This window comes from Barbus barbus (assembly GCF_936440315.1).
Source record: "Barbus barbus genome assembly, chromosome: 39".
NCBI lineage: Eukaryota > Metazoa > Chordata > Actinopteri > Cypriniformes > Cyprinidae > Barbus > Barbus barbus.
Genome location: NC_136717.1, coordinates 16,122,227 through 16,139,111, shown reverse-complemented (window position 1 = coordinate 16,139,111; position 16,885 = coordinate 16,122,227). Strand labels below are relative to the sequence as shown.

Here is a 16,885-nt window from a genome sequence, read left to right as displayed (position 1 = left end):
TTAAACTGGGTCTTAATCATTTGTTGTTGTTTTTTCCAGTTTTCAAGTAAAATTTTCAACTTAAAATGTAAAAGCTTCTGCTAAAGTTTTAAAGAGGTCTTTTTTTAAAACATTTGAGATATTTTCCCTGATATCCACTTAAAATGTAAATTTAAGGTTTTATGCACCAGAAACATTCATTGTTTAGTTTTCATGCCCTTTTCCCACCCTCTGCCTTTTTGAACTTGTAAATGTTCCATTTGCATGTAAAATTTGAAACAAAAACTATTTCTATCAGGCGTTACATTGTCAACTTTACATCTGTGCTGGAATATACCACACAATTAAAGAGAATAGACAGCTAATAATGAATTAATTAACTGTTAATAATTGATTTCCCATGATATGATGCCTTTAAGAAGTGTAGAAATTTTGCTGCACTGTCTACACAATGTGAATGAATTGTGTGCTTCTATCTGTTAGTGTGTGGCAGGGTGAAGGCAGATATTGTGTTTCTGGTCGATGAATCCTGGAGCATTGGAACTAATAACTTTGGCAAGCTGAAGGATTTCCTGTTTAGAATCGTCACCTATTTCCCCTCTATAGGACCTAAAGGAACACAGGTAGGACATGCTAATGCTATACTAAATTAAAGGGATGAACTCATTTGGGATGAATATTTGTCTTAGTCACTAAATCTATAGTCTCATAATGAGCACAAACATCTAATGTGCTGTAAGTGTGGACTAAACCATCTCATTAACTTGCCTTAGATAGCAGTAGTTCACTACAGTGATCAGCCCAGGATCGAGTTCAACTTTAACACTCACAAAGACCGTAACTCCGTTTTGAGAGCACTCCGTGAAGTCCGCTACGGAGGGGGGAACACAAAAACAGGTGCACAAATACATTCAAAGATTAAAAATTGTTAATGCTAAATATTAGGGTGATGTCTCATTTAAAATGTGATGATTGTAAACGTGTGTGTAGGTCGTGGGATCAGCTATGTCCTTAGGGAGATGTTTCAGGAGTCTTTGGGTATGAGACAGGAAGTCCCTCACGTGTTAGTGTTACTGACAGACGGGAGAGCACAGGATGACGTAGAGCCACCATCCAGGATAGCACATGCTCTGGGTGAGTAATATCAATAATCAAACTGATATTATATTCGAACACAACTAAATATACAATGCTGTTCAAAATGCTGTACAATGCTGTCTCTTTTCAAAAATACAGCAAAAACTGTAATATTGGAAAATATTCAGTGCTGTCAAATGATTAATCGCGATTAATCGCATCCAAAATAAAAGTTTTTGTTTACATTATATATGTGTACTGTGTATATTTATGATGTGTATATATAAATACACACACATACAGTATATATTTTGAAAATATTTACATTTATACATGTATATATTCATATTATTATATTTTATATTATATATAAATATATATAATATATAAACATACTTTTCTTAAATATATACATGCATGTGTTTGTATTTATATATACATAATAAATATACACTGTATACACACATATATTATGTAAACAAAAACATTTTGGATGCGATTAATCACGATTAATCGTTTGACAGCACTAAAAATATTATTATCATTTAAAAGAACTGTTAACTTTGGAAGCTTTTTTCCACCATGGGACGAAAACTAAATTAGAAAGGTAATTCTGAGTTTATATTTCACAATTATTTTCTCACAATACTGAAAATTGTGATGTTAACTTTAAAATGTTAAAGTAACATTTATTTAAAGTAGATTTTTATTATTATTATTATTTTTTTTTTTTTTGTCACCTTTGAAAAATGTAATGTGTCCTTCCTGGATAAAAGTATTAATTTCAATTTTCTCTCGAAAAGTGCAAAATGTACTGACCCTAAAATTCTGAGAGTCATCATGTGTTTATTTACTTCATCATAATTTAGTAACACCTTAGTATAAGGCCGAATGAATGCTTTTTTAATGTGTATTTGTGTATTAGGTGTTAGTGTGTTGGCCATCGGCATCGCTCATGCAGATATTGAGGAGCTGAGGACCATCGCCTCTCCCACCACTTACAAAAACATCTTCTTTGCCAGTGATTTCGACGATCTTCCAACCATCGAAAGAGAGCTTATTAGCAGCCTCTGTAGCGAGGCCTTACAATCAGAGTTCAAACAACATGATGAGGTGGGCCATGCAGATCCGAGAAGAATTATGAGTATTATTTTCACAATACATGCTGCATAATTCAGATTTGTATTTACCTTTGTCTTAGTCTGCTCAACTGGACACACCTACGGATGACCCAGAAGCTCTCAGTAAACCAGAAGGGCCCTGTCCTCTTAGCTGCAAGGTAAACACTTCCTCTACATCCTTACTACAGCTACTGTATCATGCCGTGTCTTATATGAATCCTCATTCCCGGTTTGTTGTTGTTCACAGGGTCAGAAAGGAGAGAAGGTAAGAGGCTGTTATGTGTGTTATCGATCAAATTATTATAACTGATGATATGATTATATCTAATTTCTCCACTGCAGGGCGATGGATTTGGTCATGGTGGCCTGGTATGTTAGACAGCAGCAGACTGCTATTTCTTCATTTCTATATTGCCTTCTCACTAATCTCAGTGGCTCACTTCATTCTGTTTGAACTCTGACAGACAGGCTTTCTCTCTTGTTAGGGATATTTACCAAGGTCACATCAGTATTATTATTGCTAGTATTAATTAGGGGTAGGGGTTAACAATATTAGCATGACAGATGATACATTGGGCTAAAAGACTTAAATTGAAGGAGGCACTTGAGTCTTGTAAGCAGTGCCCTACCAACAACCCAGAACACCCTAGCATCATAACTGCAAATTTTGCATAGTGTTATTTGTATATTTTTATAGTTTTATTAATATTTTGATTTAGATTTTTTAATATTTTTTCAGTTTTTATTTGACTTTTTGTTTAATTTCTATTCATTTTAAAATTCAATTAATTTTAACACATTTTGTCTATTATTTTTGTTTTGTTATTTTAGTATTATTTATCTGCTTTTAGTTTTTATTCATGTTTTGATTAGCTTTTATTTGTATATTTTCAGTTTTCATTTTAATTTTAGTTAAGTTTTTAGTCATTTTATGTGCTTTTGCCATTGTTAATTGTTAATATTTATAAATAGTTTTTATTTATTTTTTATTTCAGTTTTATTTTTATTTCAGTTAGTAGTTTTAGTGCTCAAATTCATTTCACTTTGTCAACATTTCTCATTTTCATTTAGTTTAGAATTTTTCATCTAATATTTGCAGTATAGTTAATTTTATTTCATATATTTGAATTAACGAGAATGTTTTTAATAATCTTAGTTTTAGTTAACCATTACAAATACTAGTTTTGCGCACACAATGTCTAAAAAAAAGTAAAAATCTAGTGTCTTTCCTGCACTATTATTTGAAGAGTATTTCTCTTTTTTTTCTGTTTTTCTGTTGAAATAGCAACTCAAGCAAGGCCCGGGGCATTATGATTCATTCTCTTTAAAGGTCAAAGGGGAAAAGGGTGAACGGGTGAGTACATCCAACATCTGAAGCACTCATGCCGTTCCAAAACACAAACTTAAATAAACATAAATAAAACACCCCCTCTCTGTCTTCATAATTACATGTTGATGCTTATGTTAATTACTTTAATATTTAAACCGAGCTGTTCTGTTAATGATGAGATTGTTTTTGTGACCCGGTTGTTGTTTTAGTAGATTAAAGGATTAAATCTAATTATTAATATCAGAGATCTGTCTCTGTACGGGGTGCTATTCGCACTTTGTTTTTTTTTCTTCCTGTTATCTCTTTGAAAAGGCGACACATGAAAGCACTTGTCATATCAAAGCGACTCTTTTGAATAACAAATTAAATGTGACAGGTCTTGTAAAAAGATCAGTATTGTTATGATGTTTCATTATTTATTTTTGTGATATGTATCAATGTGAATGCGTGGATTCATATTGCTCTCAAAATATGCTTTCAAATGTGCACTGAAGATATTCTGTTGTTATATTTGAGGAATATCAAACAATTTCTTTGTTTTTGTGTATATTATATAAGATTGTACTAATAAAATTTTTTTCTTGTCTGTATCATTCCCACTTTGCATTTATCAGGGTCTTCCCGGAACGGATGGTATTCCGGGTTTACCAGGACGACCGGGTAGAACTGGACCTCCAGGTTCTCCTGGACAAAGGGTAAAAGATAGATCGAAATTCAGTCTAATGCAGCTAAATATGTAACAAATGTAGCTTACCGAGAAGAATATTGTTGATTACAGTTGTGAATATGCATAAACAATCTCTTAATCTGATTCAGGGGGTGCCTGGAATTCCTGGTGACATGGTAAGTGTCTCTTTTAGATCTCACTATATAAAAAACAGTGTAGGTGGCGAAATTTAAGTCGGTATATTCTTGAAATGGTAGTTAGTATACTTATTTAAAACATGTACGCGATGTCCTAGCCCTTTGTATATCTTAGTAAAACCTGCAATTATCTTTGAGTGATTCACAGAGGGAGTAATGAGGAATGATCACGGCTAGTCAGTGTAGAGTATTTGCCCCCACTTTCTTTTAAAGGTTCACCCTCTTTTATTAAATATCTCACGTTTTAAACAGTTTGATACTTTTCTGAAGTGACTTGTGACAATCAGACCAACCTTTCCTTTACATCTGTTTTCCTATCTCTCTTCCTCACAATCTCAGGGGCCTCTTGGTAATACTGGACCTAAAGGACAGAGAGGAGAGAGAGTAAGTTTAGTAACTGACAAGCATTTGATATGTTGTATAGTGGTATTTTATTATTATTATTTTTTTCCCATGTAGGGTGAACCGGGCTATGTTATGGGAGGTATGGAGGTTCTTCCAGGACGTAAAGGCGAACCTGGATCTTCTGTAAGTGATTGTATTGTACTATACAGCTGTATTGAATTGTTTACATTGCATGACATGCAACTAATCTACTAAAAATTATAACTGCATTTGGATGCTTTTCCCCCTTGATTTAAAGGGCCCTCCAGGTGCTCCAGGGGTCCCAGGGGTATCAGGTCCTCCAGGACTCCCTGGTTTGCCTGGGTCTCCGGGATCTCCTGGACTCTCTGTTAAGGTTAGTATGAAATATGAGGAGTATGCACACATCTGTATTTAAAAAAAAAACATCTCATGTTAGTTGTTAATGTTTTTACTGCATGTATATAAGATGTAGCTTTAATGCACAACATAAAGTTACAGTACAAGTCCATACTCTCATGCAACATGTGGTATTTGCATTTTTTTGGGTATTTTTCTTCCTCTTAGGGCGAGACTGGAGAATCTGGTCCTAAAGTAAGTCATCTACTGCTCATTGAACAAATTACCATTTAAGATTTTATATAAAATATACATGCAAAATTTGTCGTAAATGTATGATTATGATGCTTCTCACATTCTTTAGGGTCCACGTGGAAAACCGGGTCCGAAAGGAGAAAACGGGGAGCATGGAAGTAATGTTAGTGCATGCTTTAAGACTTACTCTTTTAAAGATACTCTGTGTATTGTTTACTATTTTTCGATTTTATACTATTAATACAAATACTTTACTATTCCAGATTAATATGTAGAAACAGCTAGTTGTAGAGTTGTAGATAAATAACCAAAATTTCCTGTTTTATATGCAAATACAAATTGGCTAGCAATTTGCCAATTTTCTTGAATGTAAGCCATTTAGAAGGTTGTGTTTTAAATTGTATAAAATGAAATAAGTAATTTATTCTTGTGGATGTGTTTTCCTAGGGTCTACCAGGTTTACCAGGACCAGTGGGAGTGGATGGAATTCCAGGACTTCCTGGGCAGAAGGGGGAGAAGGTTTGAGAATATCTAAAAGAGTTTCATATGTCATTTTGTACTTTCAGCAGTGGTATAAAAGCTATTTTAAGCAATGACTTCCTACAGCTTGCCCAAGACAGTTAAAATGCATAAATTAAATTTCTCTTCTCATCTGCCTGCTATCTTTTTGGAAGTCTCATTGTTCGGAGAGCTGTAAAAAAAAATTGCCCTTCCACTGTGTCAGGACTGCATGAAGCTAAAATTAGTGCAGCTGGTTGTTTGATTGAATTTCTTTTGTGTTCATCATAAAGGGAGAGGAAGGAATCGGAATTCAGGGTGTTCAAGGTCCACTTGGGTCAAAAGGAGAAAAGGTATGTGCTTCTGATGAACTCAAAGCACAGTCATATTAGTATTTCATTAAATGTATGCATGTTCCACGGTGAAAAATCTTAAGGGTAATTAAGTCAGTGCTAATCAATTTTTCAGGGTAATACAGGACTACAAGGCCCAAAGGTAAGCATGTTGCATTTAAAATCAATGGAGCAGAGTAAAAGACAATTGTCTTGTGCAATGTGTAATTTGTAGTTTCTATATTCATCCAAAGGGCGAAGTAGGAATCCAAGGAGTCCAAGGAATCACAGGCCCTCGGGTTTGTCAAACTATACACAACCATTTCAGCATCAGTGTGTTTTGTCTGTAAATTTGTGCTGTTAAATTATGCCTGTCTTTCACAGAGAATTACCATGAATCTTTTAACAGATGTCAACCTTAGACACAATTTTGTTTAATAAATGTAAAGTGCTTCTTAATGGCAGGGGTGTTTCTCTGTTGTTGTGTTTTTGTCTGTGTTTAGGGGAAAAAGGGTCTTAAAGGAGATCAAGGAGGCAAGGTATGATTTTACACATTTTAGTAAGGCACATGGCTTTCTTACAGCTCTGTTTTATTTATATGCTCTTTCTCTAAATTAAAATAAAAAAAATCAATCACATCAAGTCTGCGGCTGCTGCTCTGTATTTAATAACCTTATCCATAATGCATCGTACTTGACCTTTCAACATGTTCAAAAACGTAAAATCAGTTCAGTTTACTAGTATTGTGGTCAGAAAAGTGTTTCCTCATTGAAATATGGAATCTTTTTAAACATCAAATGCACTAAACATCAACATTAGCTTCTTGTGAATTAAAATATGCTGTCTGGAATACTTGATTCTGTGTTCAGATATCTTTGTTTTAAGACATTTCTGGCTCTTTCCTCTCACATAATAATATAATTTTGACTCAAATCAATATTTCATGTCCATTGATTTGTATATTTGGTAAACAGTCATGTTATAAGTTGGATAATGTATAGTCAGCTAGCTAGTCATAAACATAACCCTGTTTAGGATGATACAAGACCTAACCACCCTCTTAAGTGTATTTCACAATTACGGCTATCTGATGGAACATACATTTTTTTGCATGTAGGTATTATTTGACACCTGACATTTGTTTTCAATGACATAAATTACAAATAATAAATCCATCAGTAAGCTTAATCCACATCTTGCTTTGTTTGACAGGGTGAACGTGGGGAAATTGGACCTATCGGGCCTCCAGGAGTTGCAGTAAGTCCATAACTTTTACCTCGTCACTTCCCTAAAAAATAGAAATAGCAACTGCAGGAAAAAAATTTGTTTGTTCGCTCTTCAAACTTTTCCACTCTGTATGGTGCTGTCGAAGTTCTATTAAGAGCAAGGATGAGCTGTAGATCTCGGGGGAATTTAAAAGAGTCAATTAAGAGAAAGGAAAAACGCCCCCTCTCTGCTCTTCGGCCGGTGATGGACTCCAAAATACATGTCAAACTAAGGATCCATTATTATGGACCTGATTAAAAAAAGAAACATCTGAATGGAGTTTCCACCTAATAATAAGACGGCAAGAGAATTACACACACAAAACATTAATAAATACTTTATTATTATATCTTTCTCATGCAACCTTGCCACTGCATGTCCATCTCTGGCAATTCAGATTTTCAGTTAGTTTCAAATTAAACGTCTACAGTCATTATTAAACCCAAGGCTTCAGAGAGGAGATCAAGGACACTCGCCAACGATTCGACTCCTCATTATCCCTCGGTTCCCTGTAGAAACACTATGGCATGATAAAACGTTTGGTTTAGAGCTCTACCGCAGCTCTAAAGATGCTCTCAGAGAGCCCACACTAGACATCTAACATCGCTGAAAGCACCTGAGGTCATTCATATTTGCTGAATACTAATTTCATAATTCTTGCAATGATTAGAGGGAAAGTTTACTTTTTCTTTTTAAACTTTAGGGCTTCCCTGGAGCTGCTGGACGAAAGGGTGACGAGGTGACTCTAAATTATTTTCTTCATTTAACCAAATTTAGTACTTCTAATAAACTACACTGCCCAAATTTTGGATTTCCCCTTTTAAATAACGAGTTTAACTTATTTAAACTACACCCAAACTAGTAAGTGTGTATAATCAATCATACAGCAATGCAATCAGTCAATGTTTCAAAACCTACCATTTAATTATTCCTGTTATTATTTGATCTCATATTGAGTGTCAATTATGTTGAGTCAATTAATGCATACAAATTGTATGCAGTTTATCACATCAGCACTTACAACTGTCTACAAATAAACAATGTGGGATTTGTATGTCTGTGTTTGATTTACAGGGGCAGCGTGGCCCACCCGGTGACCCAGCTAAAGGGGTAAAACTGATCTCCCAGAATGCCTCAGTGTCTCACCTAACACGTTTTTAGCTAAGAATAGACTATTGCTAATAATTCCTCTCACATTTCACAGATATTCGGTCCTCCGGGGAAAAAGGGTGCCAGGGTAAGATAATCAAGATTCGGTTTCAAAATGTAAAAAATGTCTTAATATGTGAACAACCCCCATGGGTTTTACATCCCAGTTCATGAATGAAATTTGACAGTTATTTTCCCTTGGGTTTCCTCAACTGCATTAATGAAAGCAAGCAGTGCATCCAGCTCTTGGACAACTTAAACATGGTTAATTACTGCATTGAGCACAGATATGAAACTAAGAGCTCTTCTTGTCAATGAACACACAAAGGAAAAAAGACTTATAGATTATAATAGATTGCAATGTTTTTTGCAAGTCCCAAAACACTCCAGGGGTGAAATCTACATGATTAAAAGTTTTTAAGTGATGCTTCTAAATAAACCATACTGAGCTTGAGCACACCTGTCATATTGGTTGTTGGTAGGTTTTGTATTATTTCTAATGGTTATAAGCAGAGATATTTAAGCTTGGTTATCTTTTTTTCCCTCTGGACTGTGTGTAAAGGGGGATGTTGGACAAGATGGGCCACCAGGACCACAAGGAATCAAAGGAGATCAAGGTGATAAAGGTGAAAAGGTAGGTGTATGTTTGCTGTTTTGGATGGGAAAGTACAATTAATTGTATATATTGATTAGCTGCCAGTGTGAATATACTGATGTGTTGTCTTCTGGGTTTTGAAGGGCAATCCTGGATTTGGAATCCCCGGTCAGCCTGGTCCCAAAGGAGAGAGTGGAGAAAGAGTGAGTGTTTATGAGGCTTGTTGGCCTGTCTTCACTTCTAACTAGGACACAACAAAGAAAACTGAAAAAATGTCCACACATTAATTTTATAAACCATATATTGCACTACTGTTTCAAAGTTTGGGTTCGGTAAGATTATTTGATGTTTTAGAAAAAAGGTTGCATTTATTTGATCAAATGTACACTAAAGCAAGTATATATTGTATATATATTGCAAATACAAGTAAAAATCAACATTTGTTCATAAATTCACATATTAGACAAAAAAAGTTTAAGAATACCCAAAAGAAAAGAAAAACCCATCAAACACTATTTAGACCATTCTGTCTCATTTCCTTTTTTAAAATGCAGGGCAATGTTGGATTATCAGGGAAACCTGGGCCTAAAGTAAGTTTGTTATACTGACGTTTACACTCTTGTATTTTAATACCTGTGGAATTTGATTTGTGAATCAAAGAGAGTGCATAAAAGATTAAATGAAATCATTTACATGAACGCTTCCTTTGATTGTGTCCAGGGCAGCGATGGGTCCAAAGGAGAGAAAGGAGAGGTGGGCTTCTCCAACCCTGGTTTTCCAGGACTAAGAGGTAAAGATGTAAGTAAATCGAGAGCCCAGAGTGACTGATACAAGAAGGATGGGAGTGTGTGTATATGTGAGCGTGTGTGTGCTATGCATCATTGCACTAAGGATATTAAAGATAGAAGGGTTACTTTGCCATAAAATACCCATTGTTTGCTTTTTAATTAATGCTTCATTCATATTAAATTACATTTTCTGCTTTAATGGATTTCAGGGTCTGCCAGGACTGAAAGGAGAGATGGGATTGAGGGTGAGAATCAACAACAAGCACAGAGAGACCCATACCTTTACACAATCTTTGTTTTTATTATTTACTTCAATTGTTTATATACTAAGCTATTGTTAATTTAGATCCCCTCAACCTCAGAAAAACTTGACATTTTCATTTAGACATTATTTAGTATGTTTATTATTAAGCTGTTTTTATCTTTACAATGCAGATGATTTCGGGTTTTATTTTTTTGCAGGGAGAGTCTGGTTCACCCGGAGAACCTGGAGAGAGAGGTGTTAAGGTACTGTCTCTCTTCTAAACCTCTACTTTCTTTCATTGTTTCCCTCTAATTTTTTCATACGCTCTTCATCTAGCATCTCTCTGTCTGTTCAAATCAGATCATCTGTATCTACCTTGTAATATAACCCTTCCAATTAAAAACATTTGATCCTTTTCTATCTAACACTAGTTATAAAATCATAAAGTCAAAAAGTCACTTTTCCTCATCTCCAATGTCAGGGGCCTCTCGGTCTTCCAGGACGACCCGGTGACCCTGGGGGAAAAGGCGAGCCTGGGAAATTAGGGTTACCAGTAAGTAGCTTCCTTTATTTAACATTTAGTACACAGTATTTGAACAATATTTCTCTAAAGCACTTCCAAAGAGTCAATGAATTATGAACCACAATAGCAGAGAGTAGTCAATACTTTTTGATAATGAATGCCCATATATTTCAGGGTCCAGAGGGAAACAAAGGAGAGAAAGGCGAGCCGGTACGTGCTGCTATTAAAAAGCACAAGGATGATTTTATATTTATGCTATTTTTTGTCAATATTTCAAGGGCCAGTCATGCTCAGTTCTCACTTAACAGAATCTCAGTTTTTCTTGTCATGCTTGTCAGTGATAAATTAAAGAGTAGGAGTCACCTTATCAATATTTCATTCTCTGCAGGGAAGGCCGGGACCACCGGGAGACACTCAAGTGAGTTTTACTCTCTTTACTGGGTATTATAATCAAGGTATTTAACATAAATTAACATTAATGCAATCATGTTATTTTCAGTTGGTTGGTTTTTTACATGTCAAAAGCTGTCAAGTCTATACTGCTCTTTTTGTTTTATCTTTAGAAGCATTTATTTGGTTGACTATTTCATGGTTGTCCTTGTTAATACATATTGTACGTAACTTCAAATTGTAATAATTTTCCTTCGTCAGAAGTTCACCACGTCAGACAGCACCATTCTCACCAGGGCCATTAAGGTAAAAGAAGACATTTTGACATTTTAAATTCTTACAAATGAACAGATACCAAAAACACACACTCACACACACACACACACACACACATACACACACAAATACACTTTGTATTTGGTGTCTTCAAAGGGAGAACCAGGTGAGCCGGGGCTCCCAGGACTCCGAGGGGAGACAGGACGTCCTGGACCTCCAGTAAGTTAGGCTTTGTCATTTGATGTACTATTTACGTATGAAAAACAGAATTATATATTATATACATTGCTTTTATTCTCCCTTAGGGTCTTGAAGGTAAACCAGGACCTCCAGGGAATTCACTGGTGAGCCACTATAAAGTCATGTCCACCTTTATGAATTTGATTTTGCTTAATAATTTGAGATTAAACTATTTTCTGCATATTTTTGTCAATGTTCAGATGATATGCCTTTTAATAAGTGGAAGATGAAAGACTTAAACACATCATATACTGTAATGTAGCTCAGTTTTCTTTCTCTTCTAGCCTGGATCTAGTAAAGGAAGAGATGGCATGGACGGTTTACCAGGAAAGCCTGGATCTAAGGTTTGACTACTTTGTTTCAGTCTGTATAACTTTTCTAAAATCTGGTGACATCTAATTGTTCTCTTCTTGTTTGCTGTTGTAGTTTAGATTTTAAGTTATAATTATCAGTGTTTTTGTGTGTACACAGGGTGAACCAGGACAGAAAGGGGACCCAGGACTAGTGGGTAGACCTAATAAAAGCTATTTTGTGATAATTTATCATATGATTCATGTTTTAAATTTCAGTGACATTAACTGAATTGCAGGGGGTGTGACCGGTGAACATTCTTAAAGTGCATCAAATGTCTACACAATGTCTACTAATGAGTCTGTAGAACACTTTTGATTTGTCATTTTGCTTAATGTCAGCTGAAATAAAGAATTTAGCTAAAATATGTAAAAAAAAAAAAAATCCAACAATTATAAGCACTTTCCTAAAGGTTAACTTTAGTCCTTGAAGGACAGATTATTATCATAATTAGAGTGGTTGGAGTTAATGCTGCACTTTTCAGGACTTTGTGTGTGTGTGTGTGTGTGTGTATGTGTTTAACAGAAAGGTGAGAAAGGAGATCCCGGACGAGCTGGGATTACTGGTATGCCTGGTTTACCTGGGACACCTGTGAGTATAGTAACATTTAAAGCAGATATAAATATAAAATATATATAAAATCGCTATAATTTCTTATTTTTTCTTCTGTTCTCTTCTCTTGTAGGGTAAACCTGGTGTTGATGGGAAACGTGGAGTAGCTGGAAAAGATGTAAGTTTAATATATTATTGTACTTCTAAATGCTTTTGAACTTTTTGTAAAAACTACTCTTCTTATTTTTTTTTCTCTCCAGGGAGATCAAGGACCAAAGGGTGATGAAGGGACAAAGGTGGGACAGCAGACTTATATGAACTACAAATCCATTATATTTAAACAATTAGTTCACCCACAAATGAAAATTTGATGAAAATTTACTCACCCTCAGGCCATCCAAGAACAGATTTTGTGAAATTTAACATTACATCCTTACGTCACCAGTGGATCCTCTGCAGTCTAAACAGCTGATAAAATCATCCCAATAATCTATAAGTAATCCACACAGCTCCAGTCCATCAATTGTCTTGTGAAGTGAAAAGCTGCATGCTTACTAAATCCATTATTATTTATATACCAGACCATAATAATACTTAAAAAAGTGAAAAGTTGTTCTCTCACATCAAAATCCATATTCATATTTGTGTAAAACGGTTTTGGACTGTTTTCACTTGTAAACAGAGCTTGATCTGTCCATATTTCTCTCCTGATTAAGACAAGACATCTTTTTCTCTGGAGAAAGCAATATTATGGATAGAAGACTCTTATTTTAGCTTTTCACTTCATGAAGCATTAATTGAAGTCGTGTGGATTGCTTGTGGATTATTGCAATTTTTAATCATCTCATTCTGACGGCACCCATTCACTGCAGAGTATACATTGGTGAGCAAGTAAATGCTTTAAATGTAATGCTAAATTTCTACAAATCTGTTCAGATAAAGAAACAAATAGCCTGAAGATGAGTACATTTTCAGAAAATTTTCATTTTTGGGCAAACTATTCCTTTCAACTGAAATGTACTTGGCTAACGTATTTTCTTATTTTAACGCATAGGGTGAAAAAGGTGAACCTGGTGCAAATGTAAGATCAAACACATCATAATGCAATAAGTCTTTCTTTAAATGCAGTTTTATCTATGGTACAATTAAATGGTTTGTTTATATCCATTATGCTCATTATTTTAACTGCTTAGGGAAATGAAGGTCAAAAAGGAGAGCCAGGATCTGCAGGCTTGCCAGGTCCTCCTATTGTCCTCCAAGATGTAATTATTTTTTCTTTGTTGTTTGAGCAAGGCAAACTTTATTTGCAGTCATGATTGTTGCTAAATTACGTTTGTGTTTGTTCTCAGGGCATGTCGATTGAGGACATTAAAAAGGCATTTCCCATACCAATGGGACCCCCGGGTGCGGTGGTGAGTGTCTCATTGATAGCATTGTGAATACAAACTTCTTCATCAAATAATCAACATAAAAAAGCTGGGCTTTCATGTTTTTCATGCATTTATATTGCACTGACTTTCAGTTCTTATGTTTGTGTATGTATGTTTCTGTGTTTGTAGGGTCCTCCTGGGATGAAGGTAAAGTATAACTCGCCAAAAATCCTTGAAGAAATGAAAAACTTCTTAGACGATATGTAATTTTTTTCGTTTGGTTGGCAGGGAGAGAAAGGAGACATGGGTTTGAAAGGAGAGAAGGTATCAAAGCTTTCTACATTTCATTGATTGCACAAGTTATCTCCATAAATCTATGCTGCAGAAGCAATGATAGCTGGCACTGTATTATTTAACAGGGTGATGCTGGCCCACCGGGGAGAGCTGTTGAAATTAAGGTTTGCATGGTTACTCAATGCCCGTACATAATTTACTTCATTACAAAACTGATCTTTGGTGGTGTAAACATGTTATGTTCCATTTCAGGACATTGAAGGCTTGTTTGATTCGTATGGTATTAAAGTAAGTGCGCTGTATTTTTAAGTTCGCTTTTAACCCAGCAGAAGTTCTGAAGGCATAATGTTTGATTTTCTTACTTAAAATTTACATGATTCTTTTTTTAAATGAGGAGGAAGGTTACTTTGTATCCTTCAGGCAACACTATGCAATGGAATGACTTGAAAGGAATGTTTTTATTTAGATATTTGAAGCCAAATTGAATGACTATATATTTTTACTGATATCAGAATAATGAATGTTTAAAGCATAAAAAGTTATAAAACATTATATATTAGTGCAATAGGTGTTTTACAAACTAATATTATAATATAATAAAATTGGTTGCCAGATTAACTTTCACTTCAATTTTGCTTAGATATTGCTATTTCATATTAGTTAAAGTACATGCACTGGGTTTTTTATTAATATGAAAGGTTAATATTTAATATTCATACTAAAAACACACTTTAAAAATAAAATATAAATACAAATTAGGAACATGATAACTGCAAAATTCCCAATTAAGGCTGCATCCATAACATACATACATAATATAAATTCCTTTTTTTTTAAATGGAAGTTTACTCACTAACAAATGAAAATCATTAAAGAATTTTAAATTGACCATCAGGATGTAGTGTGAACTGCTTACAACAGCTTTTTACATTTCTACATTACTAAGCATTTTATTGTCATCTCATGTGAATTATATATTTAGATAAATTGTAATTAATTTGAATTGCATTGATGTTACACTATAATAAAACATATTACCACATTTACAAAAAAAACAAACTTTGATAGCTGTCGCTGCTGAAGGCCTTGATTGACAGGCTGCTTCAGGATGGAATGGAGGAGCTTCTTCATGAGATCAGCACCAGCAGAAGAGTGAAAGGAGACAGACAGGAGCCGGACTCAAACATCATCACTGAATACACCGTGAGTAGCCTCCTAAACTTACAAAACATCTCAGGTAAAGGAATTACTATAATAATTTAAAAAAAACCTCTGATTACTAGTCAGATAGATTTTCTATTAATGATAAATACCCACTATTAGCATTAATGTTCTTGCTATCATAAGACCTCTTTCTAATCCACAGAGCTCAGTAAAGTACAGTCACCCACAAGAGTCATTATCTGATACGGATTTGACTGAGGAAGAGTCTGATCTAGAAGAGGGGCAGATTCCTGAGCCCAGTCCTGTAAGCATACATCCCTTCCTGTATCAGAAATTATAGCACCATTATTCATAATCCACTTCCAACTGAACATCAACATACTTCATTCAGTTATTTTCAGATATACTTGACTGATTTATTCTGATATAGTGTTATTTACAGTACAGTTGTCATTGTGGTTTTGGTCCCTTGTCTTGTATTTTAAGAAGCCTGTTGTAGAAAAAGAAGTGGGTCCTATTCTTTCGAACATCTCTACTATTCACAAAAACGCCAACCAGAGTAAAACCAAAGACAAGCAGGTAGATGTTGAAGAAAAGAAACTTGTGGAGACCAACTTCAGTGATATAACACCTTTGAAATTTCTCCAAACCAACACTTCCTCTGAGAGGGTATTCTTACTAGTGATATTTAATTTTATTTATTGTATTGAAGCTCCTTAAAATGTGTTTTAATGTAGTTTATATAAAAAAATGCAAACCTTCAACTCATCACATTGGCATCATTTGTCTTTTTCAGATTCATTTGAACATAATTCCATTTATTGGCTACTTTAAAAACAAGTTTCATAAAATAAAACCTTTTTTTCACAGTTGGGCTCTGGGAAGGTAGAGGTAAGTATGGAGACACTTTTCCACAGCCATGAGGACACAGGGAAGAAAACATCTGGAGAGAGGAAGAAAGGCAGAGAAAGGGGAAAGGTAAACTGATCTTATATAGATTTCAGTTTCAATCTCAGTTCTGTGTTGTACTTACTGTAAATGAACAGAATATCAATTAATAAAGAGTCAAATTAGCCATAAGAAGGTTTTGGCTATTAAATAGACAAATGTCTTTATACTGGTAAAAATTTAAATCTGTGCAGTAATAATAAAAACCTAACCAGATATAATTAGAACTAAACATTACAATTAAATATGAAATGCCATTAAATGCCATGGCCACTAACCTCCTAATTGTCTCTAAATATTTCTAATGATTGTTATTTAAAGCCTTCTCATAAATTATGATGATTCTCAACTGCTAAACTCTCAACCAGGGCAAAGGAAATAAAGGACGTCAAAAACGCCAAAGGAAACGTTTGGTAAATGTTTCATCATCGCACCTAACCTGACATTCACACATCATTCACATCTTAATAGTGACTAAAAATGTGTTAACTATTACATTAAACTTTATTTTTGTGATTACTTAAATATTCTGATATACTAGGGTTATTATAGACTTGTCTAAAGATGCCTAAGTAGC

General features: G+C 34.6%; 1 protein-coding gene across 1 annotated transcript in view; it reads left to right on the top strand.

Annotated features, from left to right (window-relative positions):
- Positions 1 to 16,885, top strand: part of col7a1l (collagen type VII alpha 1-like) — a gene marked incomplete at its 3' end in the record, with an annotated part of 53,626 nt that overhangs the window by 19,582 nt on the left and 17,159 nt on the right. The window contains exons 21-73 of the mRNA XM_079399820.1: positions 463 to 602; positions 753 to 876; positions 970 to 1,113; positions 1,982 to 2,169; positions 2,258 to 2,335; positions 2,425 to 2,442; positions 2,520 to 2,546; positions 3,463 to 3,531; positions 4,122 to 4,202; positions 4,324 to 4,350; positions 4,711 to 4,755; positions 4,831 to 4,899; positions 5,015 to 5,110; positions 5,302 to 5,328; positions 5,438 to 5,491; positions 5,776 to 5,847; positions 6,120 to 6,179; positions 6,295 to 6,321; positions 6,413 to 6,457; positions 6,662 to 6,697; positions 7,371 to 7,415; positions 8,128 to 8,163; positions 8,499 to 8,534; positions 8,629 to 8,661; positions 9,136 to 9,207; positions 9,312 to 9,371; positions 9,723 to 9,758; positions 9,889 to 9,966; positions 10,166 to 10,201; positions 10,419 to 10,463; positions 10,682 to 10,753; positions 10,898 to 10,933; positions 11,112 to 11,141; positions 11,378 to 11,419; positions 11,546 to 11,608; positions 11,695 to 11,733; positions 11,914 to 11,973; positions 12,101 to 12,133; positions 12,506 to 12,571; positions 12,666 to 12,710; positions 12,793 to 12,828; positions 13,587 to 13,613; positions 13,726 to 13,794; positions 13,882 to 13,944; positions 14,092 to 14,109; positions 14,191 to 14,226; positions 14,322 to 14,360; positions 14,449 to 14,484; positions 15,265 to 15,399; positions 15,563 to 15,664; positions 15,847 to 16,029; positions 16,231 to 16,338; positions 16,677 to 16,721. Coding sequence (XP_079255946.1) covers positions 463 to 602; positions 753 to 876; positions 970 to 1,113; positions 1,982 to 2,169; positions 2,258 to 2,335; positions 2,425 to 2,442; positions 2,520 to 2,546; positions 3,463 to 3,531; positions 4,122 to 4,202; positions 4,324 to 4,350; positions 4,711 to 4,755; positions 4,831 to 4,899; positions 5,015 to 5,110; positions 5,302 to 5,328; positions 5,438 to 5,491; positions 5,776 to 5,847; positions 6,120 to 6,179; positions 6,295 to 6,321; positions 6,413 to 6,457; positions 6,662 to 6,697; positions 7,371 to 7,415; positions 8,128 to 8,163; positions 8,499 to 8,534; positions 8,629 to 8,661; positions 9,136 to 9,207; positions 9,312 to 9,371; positions 9,723 to 9,758; positions 9,889 to 9,966; positions 10,166 to 10,201; positions 10,419 to 10,463; positions 10,682 to 10,753; positions 10,898 to 10,933; positions 11,112 to 11,141; positions 11,378 to 11,419; positions 11,546 to 11,608; positions 11,695 to 11,733; positions 11,914 to 11,973; positions 12,101 to 12,133; positions 12,506 to 12,571; positions 12,666 to 12,710; positions 12,793 to 12,828; positions 13,587 to 13,613; positions 13,726 to 13,794; positions 13,882 to 13,944; positions 14,092 to 14,109; positions 14,191 to 14,226; positions 14,322 to 14,360; positions 14,449 to 14,484; positions 15,265 to 15,399; positions 15,563 to 15,664; positions 15,847 to 16,029; positions 16,231 to 16,338; positions 16,677 to 16,721 — 3,287 coding nt within the window. The remainder of the gene's footprint in view (positions 1 to 462; positions 603 to 752; positions 877 to 969; positions 1,114 to 1,981; positions 2,170 to 2,257; positions 2,336 to 2,424; positions 2,443 to 2,519; positions 2,547 to 3,462; positions 3,532 to 4,121; positions 4,203 to 4,323; positions 4,351 to 4,710; positions 4,756 to 4,830; positions 4,900 to 5,014; positions 5,111 to 5,301; positions 5,329 to 5,437; positions 5,492 to 5,775; positions 5,848 to 6,119; positions 6,180 to 6,294; positions 6,322 to 6,412; positions 6,458 to 6,661; positions 6,698 to 7,370; positions 7,416 to 8,127; positions 8,164 to 8,498; positions 8,535 to 8,628; positions 8,662 to 9,135; positions 9,208 to 9,311; positions 9,372 to 9,722; positions 9,759 to 9,888; positions 9,967 to 10,165; positions 10,202 to 10,418; positions 10,464 to 10,681; positions 10,754 to 10,897; positions 10,934 to 11,111; positions 11,142 to 11,377; positions 11,420 to 11,545; positions 11,609 to 11,694; positions 11,734 to 11,913; positions 11,974 to 12,100; positions 12,134 to 12,505; positions 12,572 to 12,665; positions 12,711 to 12,792; positions 12,829 to 13,586; positions 13,614 to 13,725; positions 13,795 to 13,881; positions 13,945 to 14,091; positions 14,110 to 14,190; positions 14,227 to 14,321; positions 14,361 to 14,448; positions 14,485 to 15,264; positions 15,400 to 15,562; positions 15,665 to 15,846; positions 16,030 to 16,230; positions 16,339 to 16,676; positions 16,722 to 16,885) is intronic.